Genomic DNA, 21,870 nt, shown 5'->3' with positions numbered 1-21,870 from the left:
CTCATGCCATCCAAAACCCAAACACCACCCCCCTCCCAATCTCTTCCTGCCCAAAATGCCCTGACTCACCTTAGCCTGGCAACTATGACCCTTTTTCCCTGAGACTCCCTTGTAGACCCAGCTGTGTCCACTAATGGATTCTGGCAATTAGATTGGCTGAAAGCTCTCAAGGATAAGACTTCCTGTCACAGGTAGTTAGAACAAGCAGGCTACCTCTAGGTGATCCAGAAAGACTACTATAACAGCAGACTCATCTCAAAGTTTCACAATTAAGCACTTGCACCACTAGGTAGACCGATGAGTCTGCTCTAACTTAAAAGTCTACTTCCAGGCACTCCTAGGAGACTGGGCTGAATCTTATGAGGCTCTTGGAGGCAGGATCCTGAAAGAAATTTTTGGGTAAGGTCAGCAGCCTAACATGTTCCTGTCTCCAGAAGATTTTGCCAGATATGGGTGAGCAACAGAAGTGACTGCCCAGCAGGGGCAGGCTACCAATAATTAGCAATTATGAGGATAATTAGGGGGCTGGGGAGGACCTCACTGGAGCTGGCTACTCAATGGAGGCAACCTCTCAGTGAGAGGTAGGATGGCTATTGGAGCCAGAGGTTCCATGCCCCAATAATGGAGCCACAAGCAGGAAAGGCCAGACCAGCAGTCCAAACATTTCCAGTGGAGATATTTCCCCTCCACTCAAAAAGACCTACTGGCTTCAGCCCTCATCATTTTTATTTGTTGCATGCCTCCGAGGGTGTGTCCATTTTGAGGCAGTCCCACGCACTCCTTGTGGCCTGAGCAGCTGGTTTAATATCAGAGGCAGATGAATGAGGCCCTTAATTGGGCATTAATTACCCACTTACGGGTGTTAATTGGCAGCTGGGCAGAGAGGCTGTCTACGGGCCTTCCTGCTATGAATTTAATCAGGATGGAGATGGGAAGGTAACATGGTCCCCGCCCATCAGCATATTGCCTAATTAAACACTTTCCCCACCTCCAAATTCGCCATGGGGAGACAGCATAAAATAATGTCCTATTATATCAAGCAGTAGACCTTAATAAGCCGCTTGTCCTCCTCCTTTCTCAGGTACCATGCCCAAAGAGGGCGTTGGTGACCAGGGAATTCCAATGGATTGGTCCAGGATTATGCTTGGCCAAGTACTGCAGTAGTTTGCTGTTGCTTTCTGCGGTATGGTTGACCAAGAAACTCTCCTGCTCTTACCACCTGCCATCAGGCATATTGGAAGGATTTACAGGCTGATAACCAACCTGTTTGGCCATGTTATGCACGTGGAAAATGGACTTGAACCCGAAGCTTCTGGCCCAGAGGTAGGGATGTGAGTCATTTCTACAGTTTACCAATGATAAAGACACATTAAGAAATTTATAAATTCTATTTGCAGTAAAGTGTACTAACGAATTTGTAAAAGCTTTAGAATAGGGATTTGTTTCATACTTGAAATTCTTCCATTGCACAACATAATTGGTCCTCACTTTAAGAATGCAGAATTAAATAACAATATAATTAGAAGACAATAATTTCTTTCACTTTGACATTTCTAAAATGTAAATTTAATTTTCCACAATAAATTTGTAAGTGTAACACGAACAAATGTTTACTCACTTTGCTTCTTTTTTTTCACTTTAATAAACAAAATAATTACTTTATAATGTATCCTTATTGGTCCAGAAATGCAACTTGCATACTTATTAGATAATGGCCAATTTTATATTTCTTCCAATTATTATGACCAGTAGATGGCATAATTGCATTTTAATTCCCATCAGAACCCAAGAAATTCTGAATTGTGCAGAATATACCTGATACAACTTTGGATGTTTTGTGTTTTGTTGTCAGTACTTCCACTGGTTCTGTAGAAGGAAGATAAAATATGCTTAAAGAAAGCAGGAAATTTTGAAATACCCATGGCCATTTTCCATTGACTGTCAAATTCAAACCGAACAATAAAGATTCGGCAGTGCAATGTAATGCTCCATCCACTTAATATAGTGGTGCGAGGTATTCTATTTGTTCTGTTTGAATATTTGAAAATATTTCTTCAATACTCTTACATCATTCACACAGCTATAATAAAACCATGAAAGATAGATAGAAAAAGAAAGTGGAATATTTTATCTAAATGTATTCTTTGCACTCATCTACATCTTCATGGCTTTGCCCTTATTTTCATTCTATGACGTTATGCAGCTCTATGTTCCTGTACTCTTACTCTCCTCTTACAATTCTGACATCGTTTGCATTTTGCCTTTCCTTCAGCTGTTTAAGGCTGCACAATGATCAATTATTTCAGCTGCATATTTTGGAACATTCTACCTAGGTCTGTCCACTATGCTACCTCTCACCCCACCTTCAAAACCTTCCTCAAAATCTAACTCTTCTGTTTAGAAAAGATTGTAGCATCTTTTAACATGCACAAAGCTATTTGTGCTGTTTTAACCTGACTGTGCAGGGATTTCTTAGAATATTTCATACTGTTCTTGCCCAATACGATTATGAGTTTTTGAAAATAATTTATAATCAATCTGTAATATTAATCTATAGGCTTAATGTTATTGAAATTTAGGATATTTGGGAGTCTAAATTCATTACTGAGCTATTTATAAAATCTGGACCAGAATTTTACATTCAGTGTGCAGGGCGGGCCCAATACGCTGAAACGCAAAATGATGCACGATGACGTTGGACATGCATCCTGACGTCATCGCACAGTCTCGCAATGTTTCGTTCGGTGGGTGGATGCCGGAGTTGGTTGCGCACCCACCAATAATTGAAAGGCCTATTAAGGCCATTGACAGAGTAATTAATTTCAAGTTTACGCAGCCTATCCAACCTTTCTTAAGAAACTTCATCCACAAGCAGAATGAGGTTTCCTAAAGCTTTTAAGAATTAAATAAAAACTTTTTCTGAAAAATAAAAACATGTCCCATCTCATGTGACACAGCATCAGGGAGATTGAAGCGCTCTTTTGCACACGGACGAAAGAGCGCTGGACCCGACTCTCCCTCCTTCCCCCGCCCGCACAGGTAGCACTCAGCTACCGCTCACATGTTACGCTGGGCCGGCCTTAATTGGCCTGCCTGTGTAAAATGGCGGAGCTGAGCTGATCATGAGCGGCAGTCGGCTCCGTGATTGCCCCTGTGCGCTTCCACCGAGCCATGCAGAGAAAATTCAGGCCCTGAAACTTTTGAATACACAGTCCCCAAAATTTCAAATGAATGGAGAAATCGTGAGAACAACACTCAAAAGTTGCAGTTTCATGTTCATTCTAGAAATCTACCTTCCATGGCCAGTGTACCAGATGTCTCTTGGTGTACGATTATTGGTCTCAAATTATATACCTCCCCTTCTGTCCCTCTGTTGTAAATTTCCCTTCTCCACCACAGAAGATACAGCTATAATGCCTGTGCCAACTTTTTGAAAGGTTTATCAAATTAGTTTTCACTGACCTGCTCTTTCCCTATAGTCCTGGAAATGTTTCCCCTTCAAGTATTTCAAATTCCCTTTTTAAAATTATCATTGAGTCTGCTTCCACCACCCTTTCAGACAGTCCATTCCAGATCACAACACTCCATTGCTTAAAAAAATGTTCCCTCAGGTTCTTTAGTCAATTACCTTAAAACTGTGCCTTCTGGTTACCTACCCTTCTGGCATTGGGAATAGTTTCTCCTATTCTTCCAAAAACCTTCATAATTTTAAACACCTCCCTCCATCAAATCTCTCCTTAACCTTCTCTGCTCTAAGGAAAACAACACCAGCTTCTCCAGTCTCTTCACATAACTGAGGTCACACATCCCTGGTGCCATTCTACTAAGTCCCCCCCATTACCCTCTCCAAGGCTTTGACATCCTTTCTAAAGTGGGATGCCCACAATTGGCCATAATATTCCAGCTGGAGTTTAACCAGTGTTTTATAGATGTTTATCATAGCTTCCTTTCTTCTCAACTCAATGCCTCTATTTATATAATAAAGAATAATTCATGTTTTTTTTAACAGCCTTCATGATTTGTCCTGTCATACTATCATTTAATTTATATTGCGTCATGTCTTTCTTCCTACCAAAATGAATCGCTTCACACTTCTGTGTGTTAAATATCATCTGGCGTGTGGTATCTATTAGTGGTCCAAATACCAAACATTGGGGGACACTTTGCTACTGAAAAAAATCATTCACCACTATACTTTGCTTTGCATCATGTAGCCAATTTCATTTGTAGGCAGTGAATTTTGTATCCAAACACCCACTGTCCTTTTAATCCTATGCACTTCAATTTTGCCATTGTCTATTATGTTATATTTTATCAAATGAAATGGAATCTTCTGTAAAAACCTCAAATGTTGATCATTATCAAATACCTAATTAAATCCCAACTGAATTATGCAAATAATAATGCTCTTCCTGATACCTGAAGCACTGATTTACATGGATGCCTCACATTATTGGATGACTAAAATTCACTTAGTTCTCAATGTGCTCAACACCTTATGCTGTGGATGCCAAACACTGTCAGCATTCATAGCCAGTGCATGAATTATGTTCAAAGCTTATTAGAGACACTACATTTATTGAAATTAAGGAAAACAATCCATGATGAAGCTGGAGAATCATAGCAGTGCTCCAGACAATCATCAATTATTTGCAATGGATACATCAAGTAAAATAACTTAAATGGCCTTAATCCAAAGCCACCAATTTTTGACAGTTCCTCAACCTCGTGGACTCATATATCCAATCAGCACATTTCACTTTATGAGGGCTAAGAAAAAAACACTTTTAAAGGGCAGTCCAGCAGCACCTTAACAGCTACTTGAACCTGATAATGTTCTCCCAAGACTTTGCGGATCTCAGTGAATTATGTTTAATGTACTGGGTGCACTGTCTAAATATGTTGCTAAGCAAGCTATCCTTTATTGGGTGTTAGTTAAGTGACAATTAGAGCACTGGGATCAAATTATAAGTCCCCATGACACCTGCATAGGTTCATCCACAAATTTAGCTAGTACCATAAAAAATTCCCTAGAAAAGTTCATTAGGCAGTCTTTGTATATTAATAATAAATAAATGCTGACTAATGTTGAATAACTCTGCACTTTACATGAGCATTGACAGTATCACTCAAAGTGCCAATGAGCACATTCTCTACTGCAATTACTTTTATAACTGATCTACAGCTCCCTAATACACGGCTCACTTCTTTTTTTGGCTGTCAGTGTTGTAGTGGCAAAAAATAGCTCTCGTTCCTTTCCTCTTTTCCTTGAGAACTCTAGAGAGAGTTTCAAGTACTCCGTAGATAGTTAGACTCCAAAGTTATGGATACTCAATTTGTTGGTGGAAGTACACTGGAACAGAAATCTTAGTTAACAATGGAGAAAGATGTCAACTCTTTCAATTTACGGGAATGCTCAATGACATTTTCAGAGAAAGCAGCTTTTGCCTCTGAGGGCTCTTCAGAGGCACCTTCCATTCTGCAAGATAAAAATCTAAGTTGCACTCCAGTGATTGTGGGGTGGGTGGGGGACACACTTGCTATTGGCACTTTATGAAATGCCTAGTCTCCCAACCAGAGATTCTTTTTTTTCCTATTTATTGCCCTTATGTTAATATTGCCAGGTCAATTTTCAATCCAGCTATTCAAATATCCATTGTATCCTACAAACTGGCACCTCTTGTAAAAGCCTAGCAGGAAAGTTTAAACTAGTTCAAGGAAGATAAGGGGTGTCTCTGTACCTTGTAATTGTTCCATGCAGGATTGGATACCTCAGGCATAGACAAGTTCTAGGGCTTTTCCAAGGGTCTACAGAACTCAAGTCATTAGGTGCAACTGTACTTTAGAGGAACGTAATTGAGTCCAACATGCCCCTTTGACATGAGCTGCAGTTAAGACTCACCCAGCAGAAATGACCCATTGACAAAGTGCAGAGTACATTTAAATATCCCTTTAACATATTTATCTGAGAATAATAGAATGCTGAGCACATAATTTTAGTCGTCTGGTCAACATGCTTCTTTTTAACTAGGGTAACAACAGAAGAAATGGTTAAAAAAATTTAATATAAGATTTAAATAATTTCTGATTTTTCAAAATGGCTTTCTACATTAATACCCACTGTAGCACACAAAACAACTCTTCAGTGTTTTCAAATCTAAAAATAAAATTAAAACTAACATTGATAAATGAAATGAAGAATGCAAATAAATATATCATCCCCAGTGATGATGAATCTGGAACAATATCTTCCTCTCCAATAACTTAAGTATCCAGATATTCGGGCTTTAGAGTGGAAAAGGTGAGTGTTTCTTAATGTACTGGCTAATATTAGATCAATCATAGCTCAATACTAGTCAGTACTTTCAGGAGGAGAAGATGGTGAAAAAAAATCTTAATTCAATATCTTGGGTCATTCAGCATTTTATCAATAAATGTATTAATACAATCTCTCACTTGTTAGCAATGTTTTCACTATTTCATCCCTACATTTGAAATACACATTTGTTAATTATTCTTTAGACAGTTTTAAGATGTTCCTCTTTTGAACAAAATGATGAAAATAGCGTGCATCTAATGTGATGAGATTGTGTTAATTAGCAATTCAGAATGATTATTTGAATAACCAGTTTTAACACTTTTAACTAACCAATTTTATTATTTTATCAATTATGAAATGTTTTGCATTTACTCTAAATCTGAAACAATTCTCAGCCTGAATAATCTGTGAAATAGCATTGCCATCAAAATATTAAATTAAAAATCTTTGTGAAATTATTTTGGGAATAATTAATTTATCATTAAGAAGTTAAATAAATGCTTGTATGCCTTACGTAAAGAAGCAAGCAGCTGGACAATAGTCTCATTACACATTAGGATCTCCAAAATTTTTGCATTGCCATCAAAATAAGCCTTTAGCAAATTTCTCATGAAAGATCTGATGTTACCATTAGGATGCCATCAATCTCAATGAAGAATTTGTTGCAAAATTGTTGCAGTCATGCAGTTCACTCTTACGGGTAACTCATTCTTTACATACTTCTACAGGTATACGTTTGTAAATATTGATATATTTGCCAAACCTTTTATTTCTTTGATGGCAGGAGGAGGCAATTTCTTCTTTTCTATATAACAGAATGTTGATAATTTGCTAAAATTATATGCAACACAGAATACTTATACATGCCAGAGACAATATGTTACACAATTATAATTAACCCTTCGACTGACAGCAAGTAGAGGAAAATTTCTTTGTCGCTTGCCAGACTGTCCATTCACTGGGATTTTGAGACAACCTTTAACATTATAGTTGTAATACTGCTGTAGTATCAGGCATTGCTTTACAATTATAATACTCACCCTGAACTAAAAACAAACAAAAATAATCTAAAATAAATTTCTGGCTGATTTCCTGTCCAATGCACATGTTGAATGTTCCCATCATAAGCACAAAACAGAAGAAAAGGAGAGGAGATCCACAGCATTAGGATGCCACCTGGAATTTCAAAGCCCTTTCTGGGGGGAGGGTAGAGGCAGAGTACTTGTGTGTATAAAATGATCAAAGACAAGCAATAAGGATGAAATGATTCAAGAAAATAACTTGGGTTACTTTTCTGGACAGTAGGGCAGTGAATGGTGCTGTTGGCCTTCTGGCTATTGTTTTGGAGAGCAGCCTTAAAGCCCTAATGCCAGTGGCTTCACATTCACAGGCTTAGTCAAGGATGGGCCTGCACCTAAAGTACGTTGGGGCTAGGTTGCCCACAAATACAGACAGATTTATGTCAAGTCAGGTGGAGCACACCTCAGGTGTAGTTCATATCACTAACAACAGGTGCAGGAGAAACAAGAACATCAGCCTCTTTATTTAAACTGATTTGGTTTTTCTTCTCTTCATTCTCTGTTCCATTTTACTCCCCACACCATTCCATAACTTTTATAGTTTAAAAAAATTAATTATGCTGGGCCAGATTTATCTGAAGAGAGATCTCACAGCTTTCCAGTTTGTTAAACATATTAATGCATATTTAGGTTTTAACAATTTATGCCTGCAAAGATACTGAAAGTGCAAGCTGATAATGGTTCAATGGGACAAACAGTTGTCTTCCTTAATCAATGAGACATGAAGATTAAGAAATAAACAGAGTTTTTGTCCAGAAACTGAACTGGACAAGCCATATAAATACTATGACTACAAGAGCAGGTCAGAGGCTAAGAATCCTGCGACAAGTAACTCACCTCCTGACTCCCCAAAATCTGTCAACCATCTACAGGGCACAAGTCAGGAGAGTGATGGAATACTCCCCACTTGCCTGGATGAGTGCAGCTCCAACAACACTCAAGAAGCTTGACACCAACCAGGACAAAGCAGCCTGCTTGATTGGCACCCCATCCACCACAATAAAAATTAATTCCTTTCACCACCAATGCATGGTGGTAGCTGTGTATACCATCTACAAAAGGCACGTTGGAAACTCACCAAGGCGCCTTTGACAGCACCTTCCAAACCCGCAACCTTGATTGCATTGAACATTGTTTAGATGGAAAGAATACAGGACAATTCAGCTGAAGTGTTTAACTCAAGGAGGTTAGTGGAGTTACAGAAAAATGATTTGCAATTAAAACAGTTATATCGGAAAGCTTATTCAGAAACAGAAGCAAAATGTATTCCATTATTATTGCTATTATATATGCTATTATTTTCGAGGAGCTATGTTAATGAAAAGTGGGGGTTGGATCTTGTCTCAGCAAATGAAAGCTGGAGGGACGTGCATCAGATTGTTATCCCATTAGGGTATAGAAATGAGGTTCTGAGGCTTGCTCATGAAATTCCAATGAGGTGACATTTAGGAATTGGGAAGACACAGGAAAAGATACAAAGGTTTTTTTGTGGCCAGGGTTGCATAGAAATGTAATCAAATTTTGTAGAACTTGTCACATAAGTCAAATAACAGGGAAACTACAAGTAGTGATTAAGCCAACACCTTTAATCCCAATACCAGCATTTGAAGAACCTTTTACAAGGGTTATGATTGATTGTGTAAGACCCCTCCCTAAGACTAAAAGTGGAAATCAGCAATTATTAACAATAATGGATGTGTCTATCAGGTTTCCTGAAGCAATATTTAAAGAAATATTACAAATAAGAAGAATGTGGATGAGTTAATTCAATTTTTTACAAGATATGGTTTACCTAAAGAAATACAATCCGATCAGGGGTCAAATTTCATGTCACAGCTGTTTAAGGAAGTAATGAACAGCTTGGAGATAAAACAGTTTAAATCAACAGCTTATCATCCGGAGTCACAAGGAGCTTTGGAAAGGTGGCATCAAACTTTAAAAACTATGATGAGAGTATACTGTCAGGATTATCCACAGGATTGAGATGGAGGAATTCCATTCTTGTTATTTGCTATTAGAGACACTCCTAATGCATCGACTGGTTTTAGCCCTTTTGAACTAGTTTATGATCATGAGGTAAGGGGACCACTGAAATTGATTCACGATCAATTGGTGGGTCAAAGTTCAGAAACTATTCTCCTGGAATATGTATCAAATTTCAGGGAAAGATTGACTAGAGCATGTGAGTTGGCTATGGAACATTTAAAGACATCACAGCAAGTGATGAAAGTGAAGGCAAATAAGAAATCTAAAATTTGCAGTTTTATTTCTGGAGAGAAAGTATTAGTTTTGTTACCAGTACTAGGTGATTTGTTAAATGCAAGATTTAGTGGGCCTTACAGGATTGAAAAGAAATTGAGTGAAGTAAATTATTTAATAATCCAGATAGAAGAAAGAAGCAGAGGGTGCGTCATGTAAATATGGTTAAAATGTACTGTGACCAGGAAAAGGAACAAAAAGAGGTATCAGTGATGGTGGATGATGAGAAAGAGGTAGAAGTGCAGGATTCTGAAATTGATTTCCCTCTAATCAAATTGGATAATGGGGGTGCTTGAAAATTTAAATGAAATATTCAGTTACCTTCCAAGCAAGTGTCAAAGTGATTTGGAAAAGCTATTGCAGTCACACAATTGTTGGCCTATTAAGGCCATTAACAAAGTAATTAATTTCAAGTTTACGCTGCCTGTCCAACCTTACGATTGGCAGGCAGGCAAAAAGGCCAAGTGGCCTTTACGTTTTTTAGGAAACCTAGGCCTGAAGCTTCTGGTCGGCATGCGGGGGAGGGCCCCGCTCGCCGATATGTAAAATGATGTGCGTGACGTCGGGCACGCGTCCCGACATCACCGCGTGTCATTCGGGTCTTCAGTGTGACGGTTACACACTGGAGCCTGCTGCACGCCTGCCGAACCACTTAAGGCCATTTGAAAACTAATAAAATAATTAATGGAGTTGCTCGCCTAACCTTAAGAGCCCCGGGCCTTCACATTTATCATGGAACCTCATCCACAGGCGGGATAAGGTTTCATGAAGGATTTATAAATCAAATACATTTTTTTCAATGAAATTCATTGACATGTCCCAGCTCATGTGACACTGTCACATGAGGGGACATGTCAGAGTTTTTTTTTCCTTTATTTTAATTTTTCAAAATGAAATTAAACTCCCTGCGGCACGGAGATTTCTGCACTTTTTCGCGCGCATGTCCCCGACTCAGCCTCCCCCACAGACGCATAGGGAGTGCTCAGCGCTTCCGGGTGTACGTCATGCTGGGTGGGCCTTAATTGGCCCGCCTACGTAAAATGGCAGCGCGCAGCCGATCACGAGCTCCTGCTCAGCCCCCCCCAACAGGGAGAAAATTCTCCCTGTGTGTGGACTATCTAAAAGAATGTGAAGAGAAAAGTGGATTCATATCACATACCATGGTTGGAAGATTGCATTGAGAAAGTGGGACAATTGAAATTTATCACAAAGATTGACTTGCTAAAAGGATATTGGCAAGTACTGTTGTCGGAGACAGCAAAGGAGATATCAGCTTTTGTAATGCCAAGTGGACTACATCAGTTTAAAGTCAGCCATTTAGTTTGAAGAATGCACCTGTGATATTTCAGTGACTGACAAAGTAACTGCAATTTTGCGGTTTATATTGATGATCTAATCATTTTCACTCAGCCACGGGAGGAGCACTTACAGCACCTGAAAGAATTATTTACTCGACTACAATAAGCTAATTTGGTGATGAACATGGCTAAAAGTGAATCTACAAAAGCCTAAATTAAGTATCTAGGTCATATCATTGGACATGGTAAGGTGGCTCCGAGAGATGTGAAAGTCAAGGCTATCGTGGATTTCCCAATGCCTACAACAAAACTAGAAGTTTTGAGATTTCTGGGCATGAGTGGGTTTTACCGGAAAATGGTACCAAATTTTAGCCAAGTGGGTACTCCACTGACTGAACTATTAAAAAGGAACAAGAAGTTCCAATGGACACTGGGGTGTCAGAAGTCACTTGATAGTTTGAAACTGTATTAACTACGACACCTAATTATGCCAAGCAATTCAATTTGGCCATTGACGCAAGTGATATAGGCATCGGGGCTATACTGTTACAAAATGATGACACTGGAATTGAAAAACCAATGAGGTATTTTTCATGGAAGCTGAATGCACAACAGAGAAGATATTCAACGATTGAAAAAGAGACTTTGGGTTTGGTGTTAGCATTGCAGCATTCTGAAATTTATATTGCAAATAATTCATCAGAAACAATTGTTTATACAGACCATAATCCTTTGAAGTTTTTGGACAAATTTCGAGGCAAAAGTGCAAGGCTTTTCAGATGGATTCTATTATTACAACCTTTTAATCTATGGATTATACATATTGCTGGAAGAGAGAATCTGTTCGCAAATGTGTTATCAAGAGTTTGAAGCTTAATGGAAAAGGGGACATTTTAAAAATACTGGACATTGAACAGGAATGATTTCTGTTGATATTAAGGACTTGCGTATATATATATTGTTATGTTAGTGCATGCATCTGCTAATGTAATAGTGTAATAAGTATAGGAGATGTGTTATTTAAAAATGAAGCCGTCTTTTAGAATTATGATGGTTCATTTTTCAATGTGAAGGTGGATGTTATGAAGCTATTAATGTATATAATGTGTATTAATTGGATTAAGTCCAGCTAGTCTGGGTGCTTTGATGTATTGTAGTTGAGATGTAAACAGTAAGGTAGAGGACAATTGCATTTTTTTGACTAGAGCATTCAAAGACTGGGGGTGAAGCTAAGAGACACCAAGCAAGATTTTTACATTGCTAATAAAATTGGTACTATGAAAAGGGTTTTATTGTTAGAAGAGGTGGAGTACAAAGGGCCTGGTGATACAATTCAAAGAGAAAGGCTGGGTATAACCTGGGAGGGTTTTGTGTGTGGAAGTCAAAGGGCATGTAAGATCAAAGCCTGTAAGCCTACAACTGTCTGCAAAAGAACCAAATTGAAAGGAACATCATTTTGAATTTGTAAGGTGAAAATGCTTTGCCTGGTGTCAGCTTAAAGTCTGTGGGTTGTTGTTGCCTTAGTGGAGATTAGTTTGGGAATTTGTTAAAAAGTTATTACAGTAATAATTTGTAGCCACGTGTATTTTTTTAGTACCTAGTTGTAAATTAATAAATGCCTGATTTAGTTTGATGTAAAAACCTCTCAAGAACTGGTGGTCTTATTCCTGAATTTAGAGCTGCAACTCAAAACATGTCAATTGAAAATATAGGTTATGACAGTTGTTTAAAACTTTAAATCCTCTGGAATTTTAAATAACTCACCCTTTAAAAACTGCTGTGTCATAACAGGGGCTGGTGAAAGAGGTTCATATGTGCTAGTCATCATCATCTTCCTGGAACCTGATGGCTATAAGCATGTCATGTGCATGCCTGCCTCATCTGGCCCATGCTATAGACTTTTCTTCTGGAGCTTCAGTTTCCTCACCCTCATCAAGCTCAGCCCTCTTGAATTCCTCATCATCAGAAGAAATGTAGCTCCCCCATCTCTCATTCTGGCAAGACATCCTGCCTTCGCAACACCAGGTTGTATAGAGCGCAGCAAGCCATGATGATGCAGGGCACCCTCTGGGGAGAGTACTGGAGTGCGTTGCCTCATCTTCAGGATGCCAATGGTCTGTTCGATCAATAAGCGTGTTGAAGAATGAGCAGCACTTGATGTTGATGTCCCAATGCCCCATGTAGACCTGACCCCGCCCCATCTTCAGGCCCATTGTACTATGATTTACAGAGCTCCCCCACCTCATGGGAGCATATGCAATGTTGACATATAAGATGATTCCTGAGTCATGTTATCATATGGTTAGATAATGGGCAGTAAAGATAAACTCTTCATAGTGGGAGATGTGGTATCAGCTTATAGAAGAGACTGATAAAGCTGATTCTGAAGGTATATTTAGTTCTTAACCATATTTTGTTTCAGTGTTTGCGCATTGCAGCCTGGGTTCTACAATTCATAGTAACCCAGAGCTCCGTCAAAATAAATAAATCTGCTGGCATAAATGCAGTAGTGTTGTTTAATGGAATCTACCAGCGCAGGCAATAGTGAATTCAATTGTATTCTATCTAACATGAATAGGAAAAAAACTGAATAAAAATATTTTCCATTACCGAGAGTTCGCAAAGCTCTGCCCCTTCAGTGATAATATGAGAAAATTGAGCCCATTAATTTGCTGGTCACTCAGTTGATCTCTGACTTGTATAATATCCAATTAAACATATCTATTCCAAGTGATTAAGTTCTAGACAATCAATTGAATATAAATAATGAATTAAATGAATTATTTGTTAAAGCCCTCTAAGTGATTGAATAATTTCTAACTAAAATGAGTGCAGTACGGGCCCAGTAATTTACATAGTAATGCTAGTCAATTAAACCTTTGGTATTAAGCTTGTAAAGCCAAGGTAAAAGAAAATGAGCCAAACATGGTATAAAACGTAACTAAAAAAATAGGAAGGGAGACAGATGCATCAGCCCCAAACTTTCCTCAAAATGGGTCCTGGTAATGTCAAGTCTCTGCTTCCTTTCTTCAGTTGCCTTAAATTCTGATGGCAGTGGCTGGGCTCTATTTCTTGAGGATTTCAGAAAAAAAGTGCAAGGTTGATTAAATGGCTTAATCTGTTGGAATGTCCTAAGAGCAGGCGAAAAGACCTGGAGGCAGTGACCACCACCTAGAAAAGCTATCCAATCCAATCCAGTCCAGTCCAGCCTGTGGCTCCAGAGCGGAGCAGCCACATTCTGAGAGCAATTTAAGTGTGACATCACAGGGAATCAGATAAATAATTGGTTTGTGAATATTTTGTCACTTTATCTTCAAAACTCTTGCAACTTATTGATTAATTGTAAGGTTTTATTGGCTGTAGTAAGGTTTACTAGCAGTCGTAAAGATTATTGGGAGTAGCAGTGTTTATTAGTTATAACTTAATTAAAAATAAAGTTATTAACATATAATTAATGTCAAAATCCTGGAACTCCCTTCCTAACAGCACTGTGGGTGTACTTACACCACATGGACTTCAGCAGTTCAAGAAGGCAGCTCACAACCACCTTCTCAAGAGCAGTTAGGGATGGACAATAAATACTGACCTAGCCAGTGACACCTACATCCCATGAATGAATAAAACAAAAGATAGCAGGGCAGGTGATGTGTTGCGACTGCAGAATGTGGACGTTACAGGACACCAGGGTGATCTAGGGCAAATACGTCTGCAATAAGTGTCTGTGCCTTGAGGAGCTTCAGTTCAGAGTCATTGAGCTGCAGGCCAAGATGCAGACATTGCAATAAATCAGGGAAGGGGTAAGTTACCTGGACATTTTGTACCGGGAGGCAGTCACACCCCTCAAGACTGGGTCTTCTGATTATCAGGGATAGGAGCCTGTGACTGCGAGTGAGACAGGAATGAGGACCCAGAAAGTAGATGAGGGCGAGCCTTAGCCTTTACAATTGTCCAACAGGTTTGAGGTTCTTGCAGCCTGTATGGATGAAAGTGGTGGCTGCAGGGTGGATGAGCAAACTGACCATGGCACCATGGAATAGGAAGCCATTCAAGCGGGAGGAGTTAATAGGAATATAGTAGTAGTTGGGGAAAGTATAGTCAGGGGGGATAGACACAGTTCTCCGCAGCCAAGTGTGGAAGTCCAGGAAGCTGTGTTGCCTGCCTGGTGCCAGGTTTCAGGACATATGCTCTGGGCTGGAGCGGAACTTGCTGTGGCAGGGGGAGAGTCCAGTAGTGGTGGTCCACGCATTTTCCAAGATAGGTAGATCTAGGAAAGAGGTTCAGTTGACGGAGTATGAGCTAGGGCTAAATTAAAAAGCAGGACCTCAAAGTAATCTTTGGATTACTACCTGAGCCACAAGCAAATTGTTGCAGGGCAAATCAGATTAGAAAGTTAATGCATGGCTCAAAGATTGATGTGGGAGAAACGGGTTTTTGTTCATGGGCATTGGCACCAGTACTGGGGAAATTGGGAGCTGTACTCTTGGGATGGTCTTCACCTGCACCATGCTAGGACCAGTGTTCTGGCAAGTTATATATCTAAGGTGGTAGAGAGGGCTTAAAACTAAATAGTGGTGGCAAGAGATCAGGTCTGGGAGATGTGATAAATAGAGAAGACAAGGCAAGAGAGCAAGGTAAGAATAAGGGAAATGATGATCAGAGTGTGGCAGGAAGGGACAGAGTGTATGAACCTAAGACTACACCAGCAAATAAGGTTTGAGATTACAAAAATAGTAAAAAGATAGAACTAGGGCTCTGTATCTGAATGCATATAGCATGCATAACAAAACAGATGAATTGACAGCACAAATAGAAATAAATATATGTGATCCGGTAGCCATTACAGAGACATGGCTGCAGGATGACAAAGACGGGGACCTGAACGTTCAAGAATACATGACATTTAGGAAGGACATAAAGCTAGGAAAAGATGGAGGGGTAGCTCTGTCAATTAAGTACAGTAGAGATAGATGACCTTGTTCCTGGAGATCAGAATATAGAATCAGTTTGGGTGGAGATGAGAAATAGTAAAGGTAAGAAGTCACTTGTGAGAGTGGTATATCGGTCCCCTAACAGTAACCACACTGTAGGATGGGATATGCATGAAGAAATATGGTAATGTGCAATGAGATAGGATTAATTAACGACCTCATAGTGAAGGCACCCATAGGTAGCAGTGATCATAATATGATTGAATTTCACATTCAGTTTGAGGGACAGAGGAGTGGATCTAAGACTAGTGGTTTAAATTTAAATAAGGGAAATTATAATGACATGAAGACAGAGCTGGCTAAAGTGAACTGGGAAATTAGGTTAAGGGATAGGTTAGTAGAAGTACAGTGGCAGACATTTAAGGAGGTATTTCAGAATACACAGAAAAGATACATTCCAGTGAGAAAGAAACAACGCATTAGGAAAGGACACACCATCTGTGATTAACTAAAGAAGTTAAAGCTAGTATCAAACTGAAAGAAAATGCACATAATTCTTCAAAGATGAATGGACCGAATATAAAGAGCTGCAAAGAATGACTAAAAGATTAATAAGGAGGGAGATATTAGAGTGTGAGAGAAAGCTAGCTAGAAATATGAAAACAGATAGTAAAAGTTTCTGCAGGTAATTAAAAAGGAAAAAAGTAAGTCAAGTGAGTCCTCTAGAAAGTGAGCATGGGGAACTAATAATGGAAAATAAGGAAAAGGCAGATGAATTGAACAGATAATTCACTCACTTTACTTTACACTTATCCTTTTTAAATACTTGTAGAGGATACAAATGCCATCCCAGAAATAATTGTGAATCAGGAGGTGAAAGGGAGAGAAGAACTTAAAACAATTACAATCACCAGGGAAAGGGTACTGAGAAAATTGTTAGAACTAAAAGCTGAGAGGACCCCAGGTCCTGATGGACTTCATCCTAGGGCCTTAAAAGAAGTGACTGCTGAGACAGTAGATGCATTAGTTTTAATTTTCTAAAGTTCCCTCGGTTCTATAAAGGTCATATCAGATTGGAAAATAATGAATGTGATTCCTCTATTCAAGAAAGGAGGGAGTCAGAAAGCAGGAAACTACAGGCTAGTTAGTTTAATATGTCATAGGAAAACTGCTGGGGTCTATTATTAAGGAGGTTATAGCAGGCACTTAGAAAATCTCAATGCAATCAGGCAGGGTCAGCATGGTTTTACGAAAGGGAAATCATGTTTGACTAATCTATTCCGGTTATTTGAGGAAGTAACAAGCAATGTGGATAAAGGAGAACATGTGAATGCACTGTACTTAGAATTCCTAAAGGCAATTGACAAAATGCCACATTAAAGGTTATTATATAAAATAAGAGCTCAGGGTGTAGGGGGTGACATATCATCATGAAGAGAGGATTGGTTAGGTGACAGGAAGCAGAAAGTAGGGATAAATGGATCTTTTTCAGCTTGGCAAAATGTGATGACTGGAGTGCCACAGGGTTCAATGCTGGGGCATCAACTATTTATAATTTAGATCAATGGCTTGGATGAAGAGACCAAACATATGGGGCAGAATTTTGCCCTTGATGGGCGGGTGGGCAGTTGATCGCCTTCGCCAAAATGGGCCCTGCCGCCATTTTAAGTGGGCGGGCTAATTAAAGCCCACCCAGCGTGTCATGCGACAGGAAGCTCTATGCGCTTCCTGGGCAGGCGGGGGGTGGGGGGGGGGGAGATTCCCCAACTGCCAGAGTGCGCTCTTTCGTGCATGCACGCAAAAGAGCTCACATCTCCCTGAGCCAAAGTGCTGCCTTAGGGAGATCACTTAAAGGCAGTGAAACTTTAAAAATAGAAAAATAAAAAAATCATTAACATGTCCCCTTCATGTGACAATGTTACACGAGATGGGACATGTTACTGCAATACACAAAAACTTTATAACAATTTTTTAATTCCGATATCAAACCTCATCCCGCCACTGGATGAGGTTTGTAAAAAATTCACTTACCCGCCTGCCCGTTGGGTCCGTGCGCCAACCCGACGTTCACACAGGCCCTTCAAAATCCTGGTCGATTGGAGAGTGAATGGCCTTAACAAGGCCTTTAATTAATGGCGGGCGCGTGTCCCACTGCATAGCGCACCTGCTGATCGAAATATCGCCACGCTGCACGGTGACGTCAGGACACTCGCACGACATTTTAAGCGCTGGCATGCGGACTCCGCCACCCACACGCCAGCCAGAAGATTCTGCCCATGGTTGCTAAATTTGCTGATCACACAAAGATAGGTAGGAAAAAAAGTTGTGAAGAGGACATAAACAGTCTGCAAAGGGACCTAGATAGGTTAAGTGAGTGGGCAAAAATTTAGCAGATTGAGTATAATGTGGGAAAATGTGAACTTGTCCACTTTGTTAGGAAGAATAGAAAAGCAGCATTTAATTAAATGGAGAAGATTGCATAACTCTGAGGTACAGAGTGATCTGGGTGTCCTGATACATGAATCAGGAAAAGTTATTATGCAGTTTCAGCAAGTGATTGGGAAGGCAAATGGAATATTGTCATTTATCGCAAAGCGAATGGAAGATAAAAGTAAGAATGCTTGCTACAGTTATACAGGTATTGGTGAGACCACACCTAGAATTTGTATATAGTTTTGGTCTCCTTATTTAAGAAAGTATATAAATGCATTTGAAGCAGTTCAGAGCAGGTTCACTTGACTGATACCTGGGATGTGGAAGTTATATTACGAGGAAAGGTTGGACAGGCTGGGCCTATATCCATTAGAGTATAGAAGACTGAGAGGTGATCTTATTGAAACATATAAGATCCTTAGGGGACTTGAGAGAGTGGATGATGAAATAACGTTTCCCCTTGTGAGACAGACTAGAACTGGGGGACATAGTTTAAAAATATGGGGTCTCCAATTTAAGACAGAGATGAGAAGATTTTTTTTTCTTTCAGAGGGTCGTGAATCTTTGGAGCTCTCTTCCCCACAGAGCAGTGGAAGCAGGGTTAATGAATATTTTTTATGACAGAGGTAGATAGATTCTTGACTAACAAGGGAGTCAAAGGTTATCAGGGGTAGGCAGAATGTGGACTTGAGGCCACAATCTGATTAGCCAAGATCTTATTGAAAAACAGAGCAGGTTCAAGGGGCCAAATGGCCTACTCCTGCTCCTAATCACATGTTCATATCTTAGTTCTGCCCAGTTGCCCCTAAAGCAATGAGCCCATCCATCAAGCAGTCTTACTTTCTTGCCAGCAATAACCTGATCCTGGCAAAATAAAATGAGGACAGCCAGATTTTAAAATGTGGATTTCTTTGTTGCAATAGCCATTGAGAGACCAACTGATATTGGGAAAGCAGCAAATTCAAAATTAGAGGCTAAATTTCTGATCAGAACACAATCGGTAAATTGAGCAGAAATTGTGTTTAAGATTCACTAAAATTGGTTTACAGTTCAGGTTTATGCTTAAAGGCATTTGCATAATCACAAATGTTAAATCTTCCATAACTCAGCGCAATAAGTCAGCATTAAAAAGTAGTCCTTAATATACTTAAGAGTGGCCATTCTGTGCAATTTGATTAGTACAGCTGAAAATGTGTTAATTGCAACAAAATAAGCATATTTAATATAAATATCTACTCCACCTGCAACCTGATTTTAAATTGCCAAAAATAAGGTAAAAACTATACTGAACAATATTTTAGTTCCATATGAACATATGAATTTAGAGCAGGAGTAGGCCATTTTGCCCCTCGAGCCTGCTGCATTAGATCGTGATGGATCTGACTGTGGCCTCAACTCCACTTTCCTGTCAGCCCCCTATGCCCTTTAACTCCCTTGTCAATCAAGAATCTATCTAACTCAGCCTTAAAAATGGTCAATGACCCTGCCAACACTGCTCTCTGAGGAAGAGAACTCCACAAACTAATCACCCTCTTAAAGAAAAAATGTCTCTGCCTTAAGTACAAGACCTCTTATTTTTAAACTGTGTCCCCTAGTTCTAGTCTCTCTCATAAGGGGAAACATCTTTTCAGCATCCACCCTGTCAAGACCCTCAATATGTTTCAATAATTCATTGGTATATACAAGACAGTTTCTCAGTAATTATTTTCTAACATGTAGAAACTTTTAAGATGTGCCTATCAGTGCCTATGGACCTAAAAAAGGTGCTCAATTTGAAAAGCCTTCTCAAACAGGTGCACTGGGTGGAAACTCACCATTATTTTAATCTGAAGATGTGTGCAGTTTTGTGGGAGCAGCTGACTTTGGGCAAAATTATTTTTAAACTAGCATTAAAGATTGTGGAAACTTGAGTTACGCTTGATGTAACTTACATTTAAAATTTCCTAATCTTTTGTGGTTGTCCAGCCAACTTCATCTTGATCTTTGGCTGGCAACACTTACTTTGTGACTAGATGTTGCACAGATACTCCTCCATCCCCAGCATCCAAAAATGGATGGTGAATTGTTTCATTCCGTTTAAATAACAATAGCCTAAAAACTGCAGTCAAATTAACTATGCAGCTTATAGTTCTCAACACTATTTAAATGTAAATGACACAAGCAGCTCCAGGTGAGGGCAGATACGTGACTAGGGGCAGAATCGTCCCAGATTTGCACTAAATGTGGTAGCGGGCAGCTAAAACAATGTTTTACACATTGGCTGCAATGGTGAGTTTGCATGCTCTATCGTCCCAAACCTGCTGCATTACTTATGCATTCCCAGGAAACACACAGCTTCCATGGCAGGCTCTCATTCACCCATCACGCCATCACCTTGCCGCTTCATCACGCCAGGCGCTATATTTAAAGTCCAGCCACGTGCACACATCTCAGTCCTTCCAGCCCATGACTACTGCAGGGAAGATGTCCACGAAAGGCAAAAAGACCGCAGACCCCAGGTTTAAAGGCACGTCACTGGAATGCCATTTTGGTGCCATAGAGGCCTGCCCTGATGTCCTCTACCTCCACTCTGGCAGCAGAACGGGCAGCGGCATCACCAATCGAGCATGGCAGGCAGTGGCAGTGGCAGTCTGTGCCAATGTTACACAGAAGAGGTTGGCGATCCGATGCAGATAGAGGATGAATAATCTCATCCATGCAGCTAGGGTATGGAAACCATCTCATCAATTTAAACTCACATACTCAAGCCCATCACAAATTCACTGACATCTCACTCACTGCCAGCTCAAGGAACATCACCACCCAATCTCACACATTTACCCTTACATATCCACCTGGCCTCATCTCCTCTAGATACTGCCTCATCAGCCCTCATCATTTTGAGGCCACTTGCACAGATCAACATGTGTCCCCACACACACCCTGGGATACACCTATTCCCCAGTATAGCCCTCATCCTGCAGCCTTTTCCCTTGCCTGAGGCCATGTCTCCCCCTTCCCCAAGCAAGCCCTAGCCCTGCAACCATTGAAAAGCCGCCCACATATGGCTGATCTGGTAGGTAGAGACCTACCCGTTAGCCCCCCTAAAGGTTATGTGGTGCTGTCTGTGAAACCTTGTGCTGATGACTGTGAGTGCTGACCAAAGCAAGGTAGACAAACAAACCTTGAAGACCTGAGTGAAGTGCAGCCCGCCAGGTGCATGTCACTTATGTGCTTTTGTGAGACATGACGGCATGTTTTCCTGCTGACATGGGCAGACAATCCAGCAGGGGCAGGGGGATGAGTCCAGCGGGCTGGCCTCATAATGATATGCTGATGTATTGCAACGAGGTTCCCAACGTCCAATGGCAGGAAACACGGCCTGCCATCAGCAGGCTGAACGGATGAACATAAATTGGTTTCACACCGTCATGAAACCAATCACTCCATATTCTCCGCTCGCACCGCTGTACACGCCCGACACTGGTGGGCACCAAAAATCCCGGCCTAAGCGTGGAAATCCAGCAGACATTAGTGCAGATATACCACTCAGCTTGCTAAAATGGTACATTGCT

The 21,870-nt window shown here is 40.1% G+C and overlaps 1 protein-coding gene across 1 annotated transcript in view; it reads right to left on the bottom strand.

Annotated features, from left to right (window-relative positions):
- The window catches only part of trdn (triadin), a 389,006-nt gene that overhangs the window by 56,803 nt on the left and 310,333 nt on the right, over positions 1–21,870 (bottom strand). Inside the window, exon 14 of the mRNA XM_041187396.1 lies at positions 1,816–1,866. Coding sequence (XP_041043330.1) covers positions 1,816–1,866 — 51 coding nt within the window. The remainder of the gene's footprint in view (positions 1–1,815; positions 1,867–21,870) is intronic.

The sequence above is a fragment of the Carcharodon carcharias genome, chromosome 5 (genome assembly GCF_017639515.1).
Source record: "Carcharodon carcharias isolate sCarCar2 chromosome 5, sCarCar2.pri, whole genome shotgun sequence".
Taxonomy (NCBI): Eukaryota; Metazoa; Chordata; class Chondrichthyes; order Lamniformes; family Lamnidae; genus Carcharodon; species Carcharodon carcharias.
Note: the sequence above shows the minus strand (reverse complement) of the source record. Positions and strands in the feature narration are given on the sequence as shown.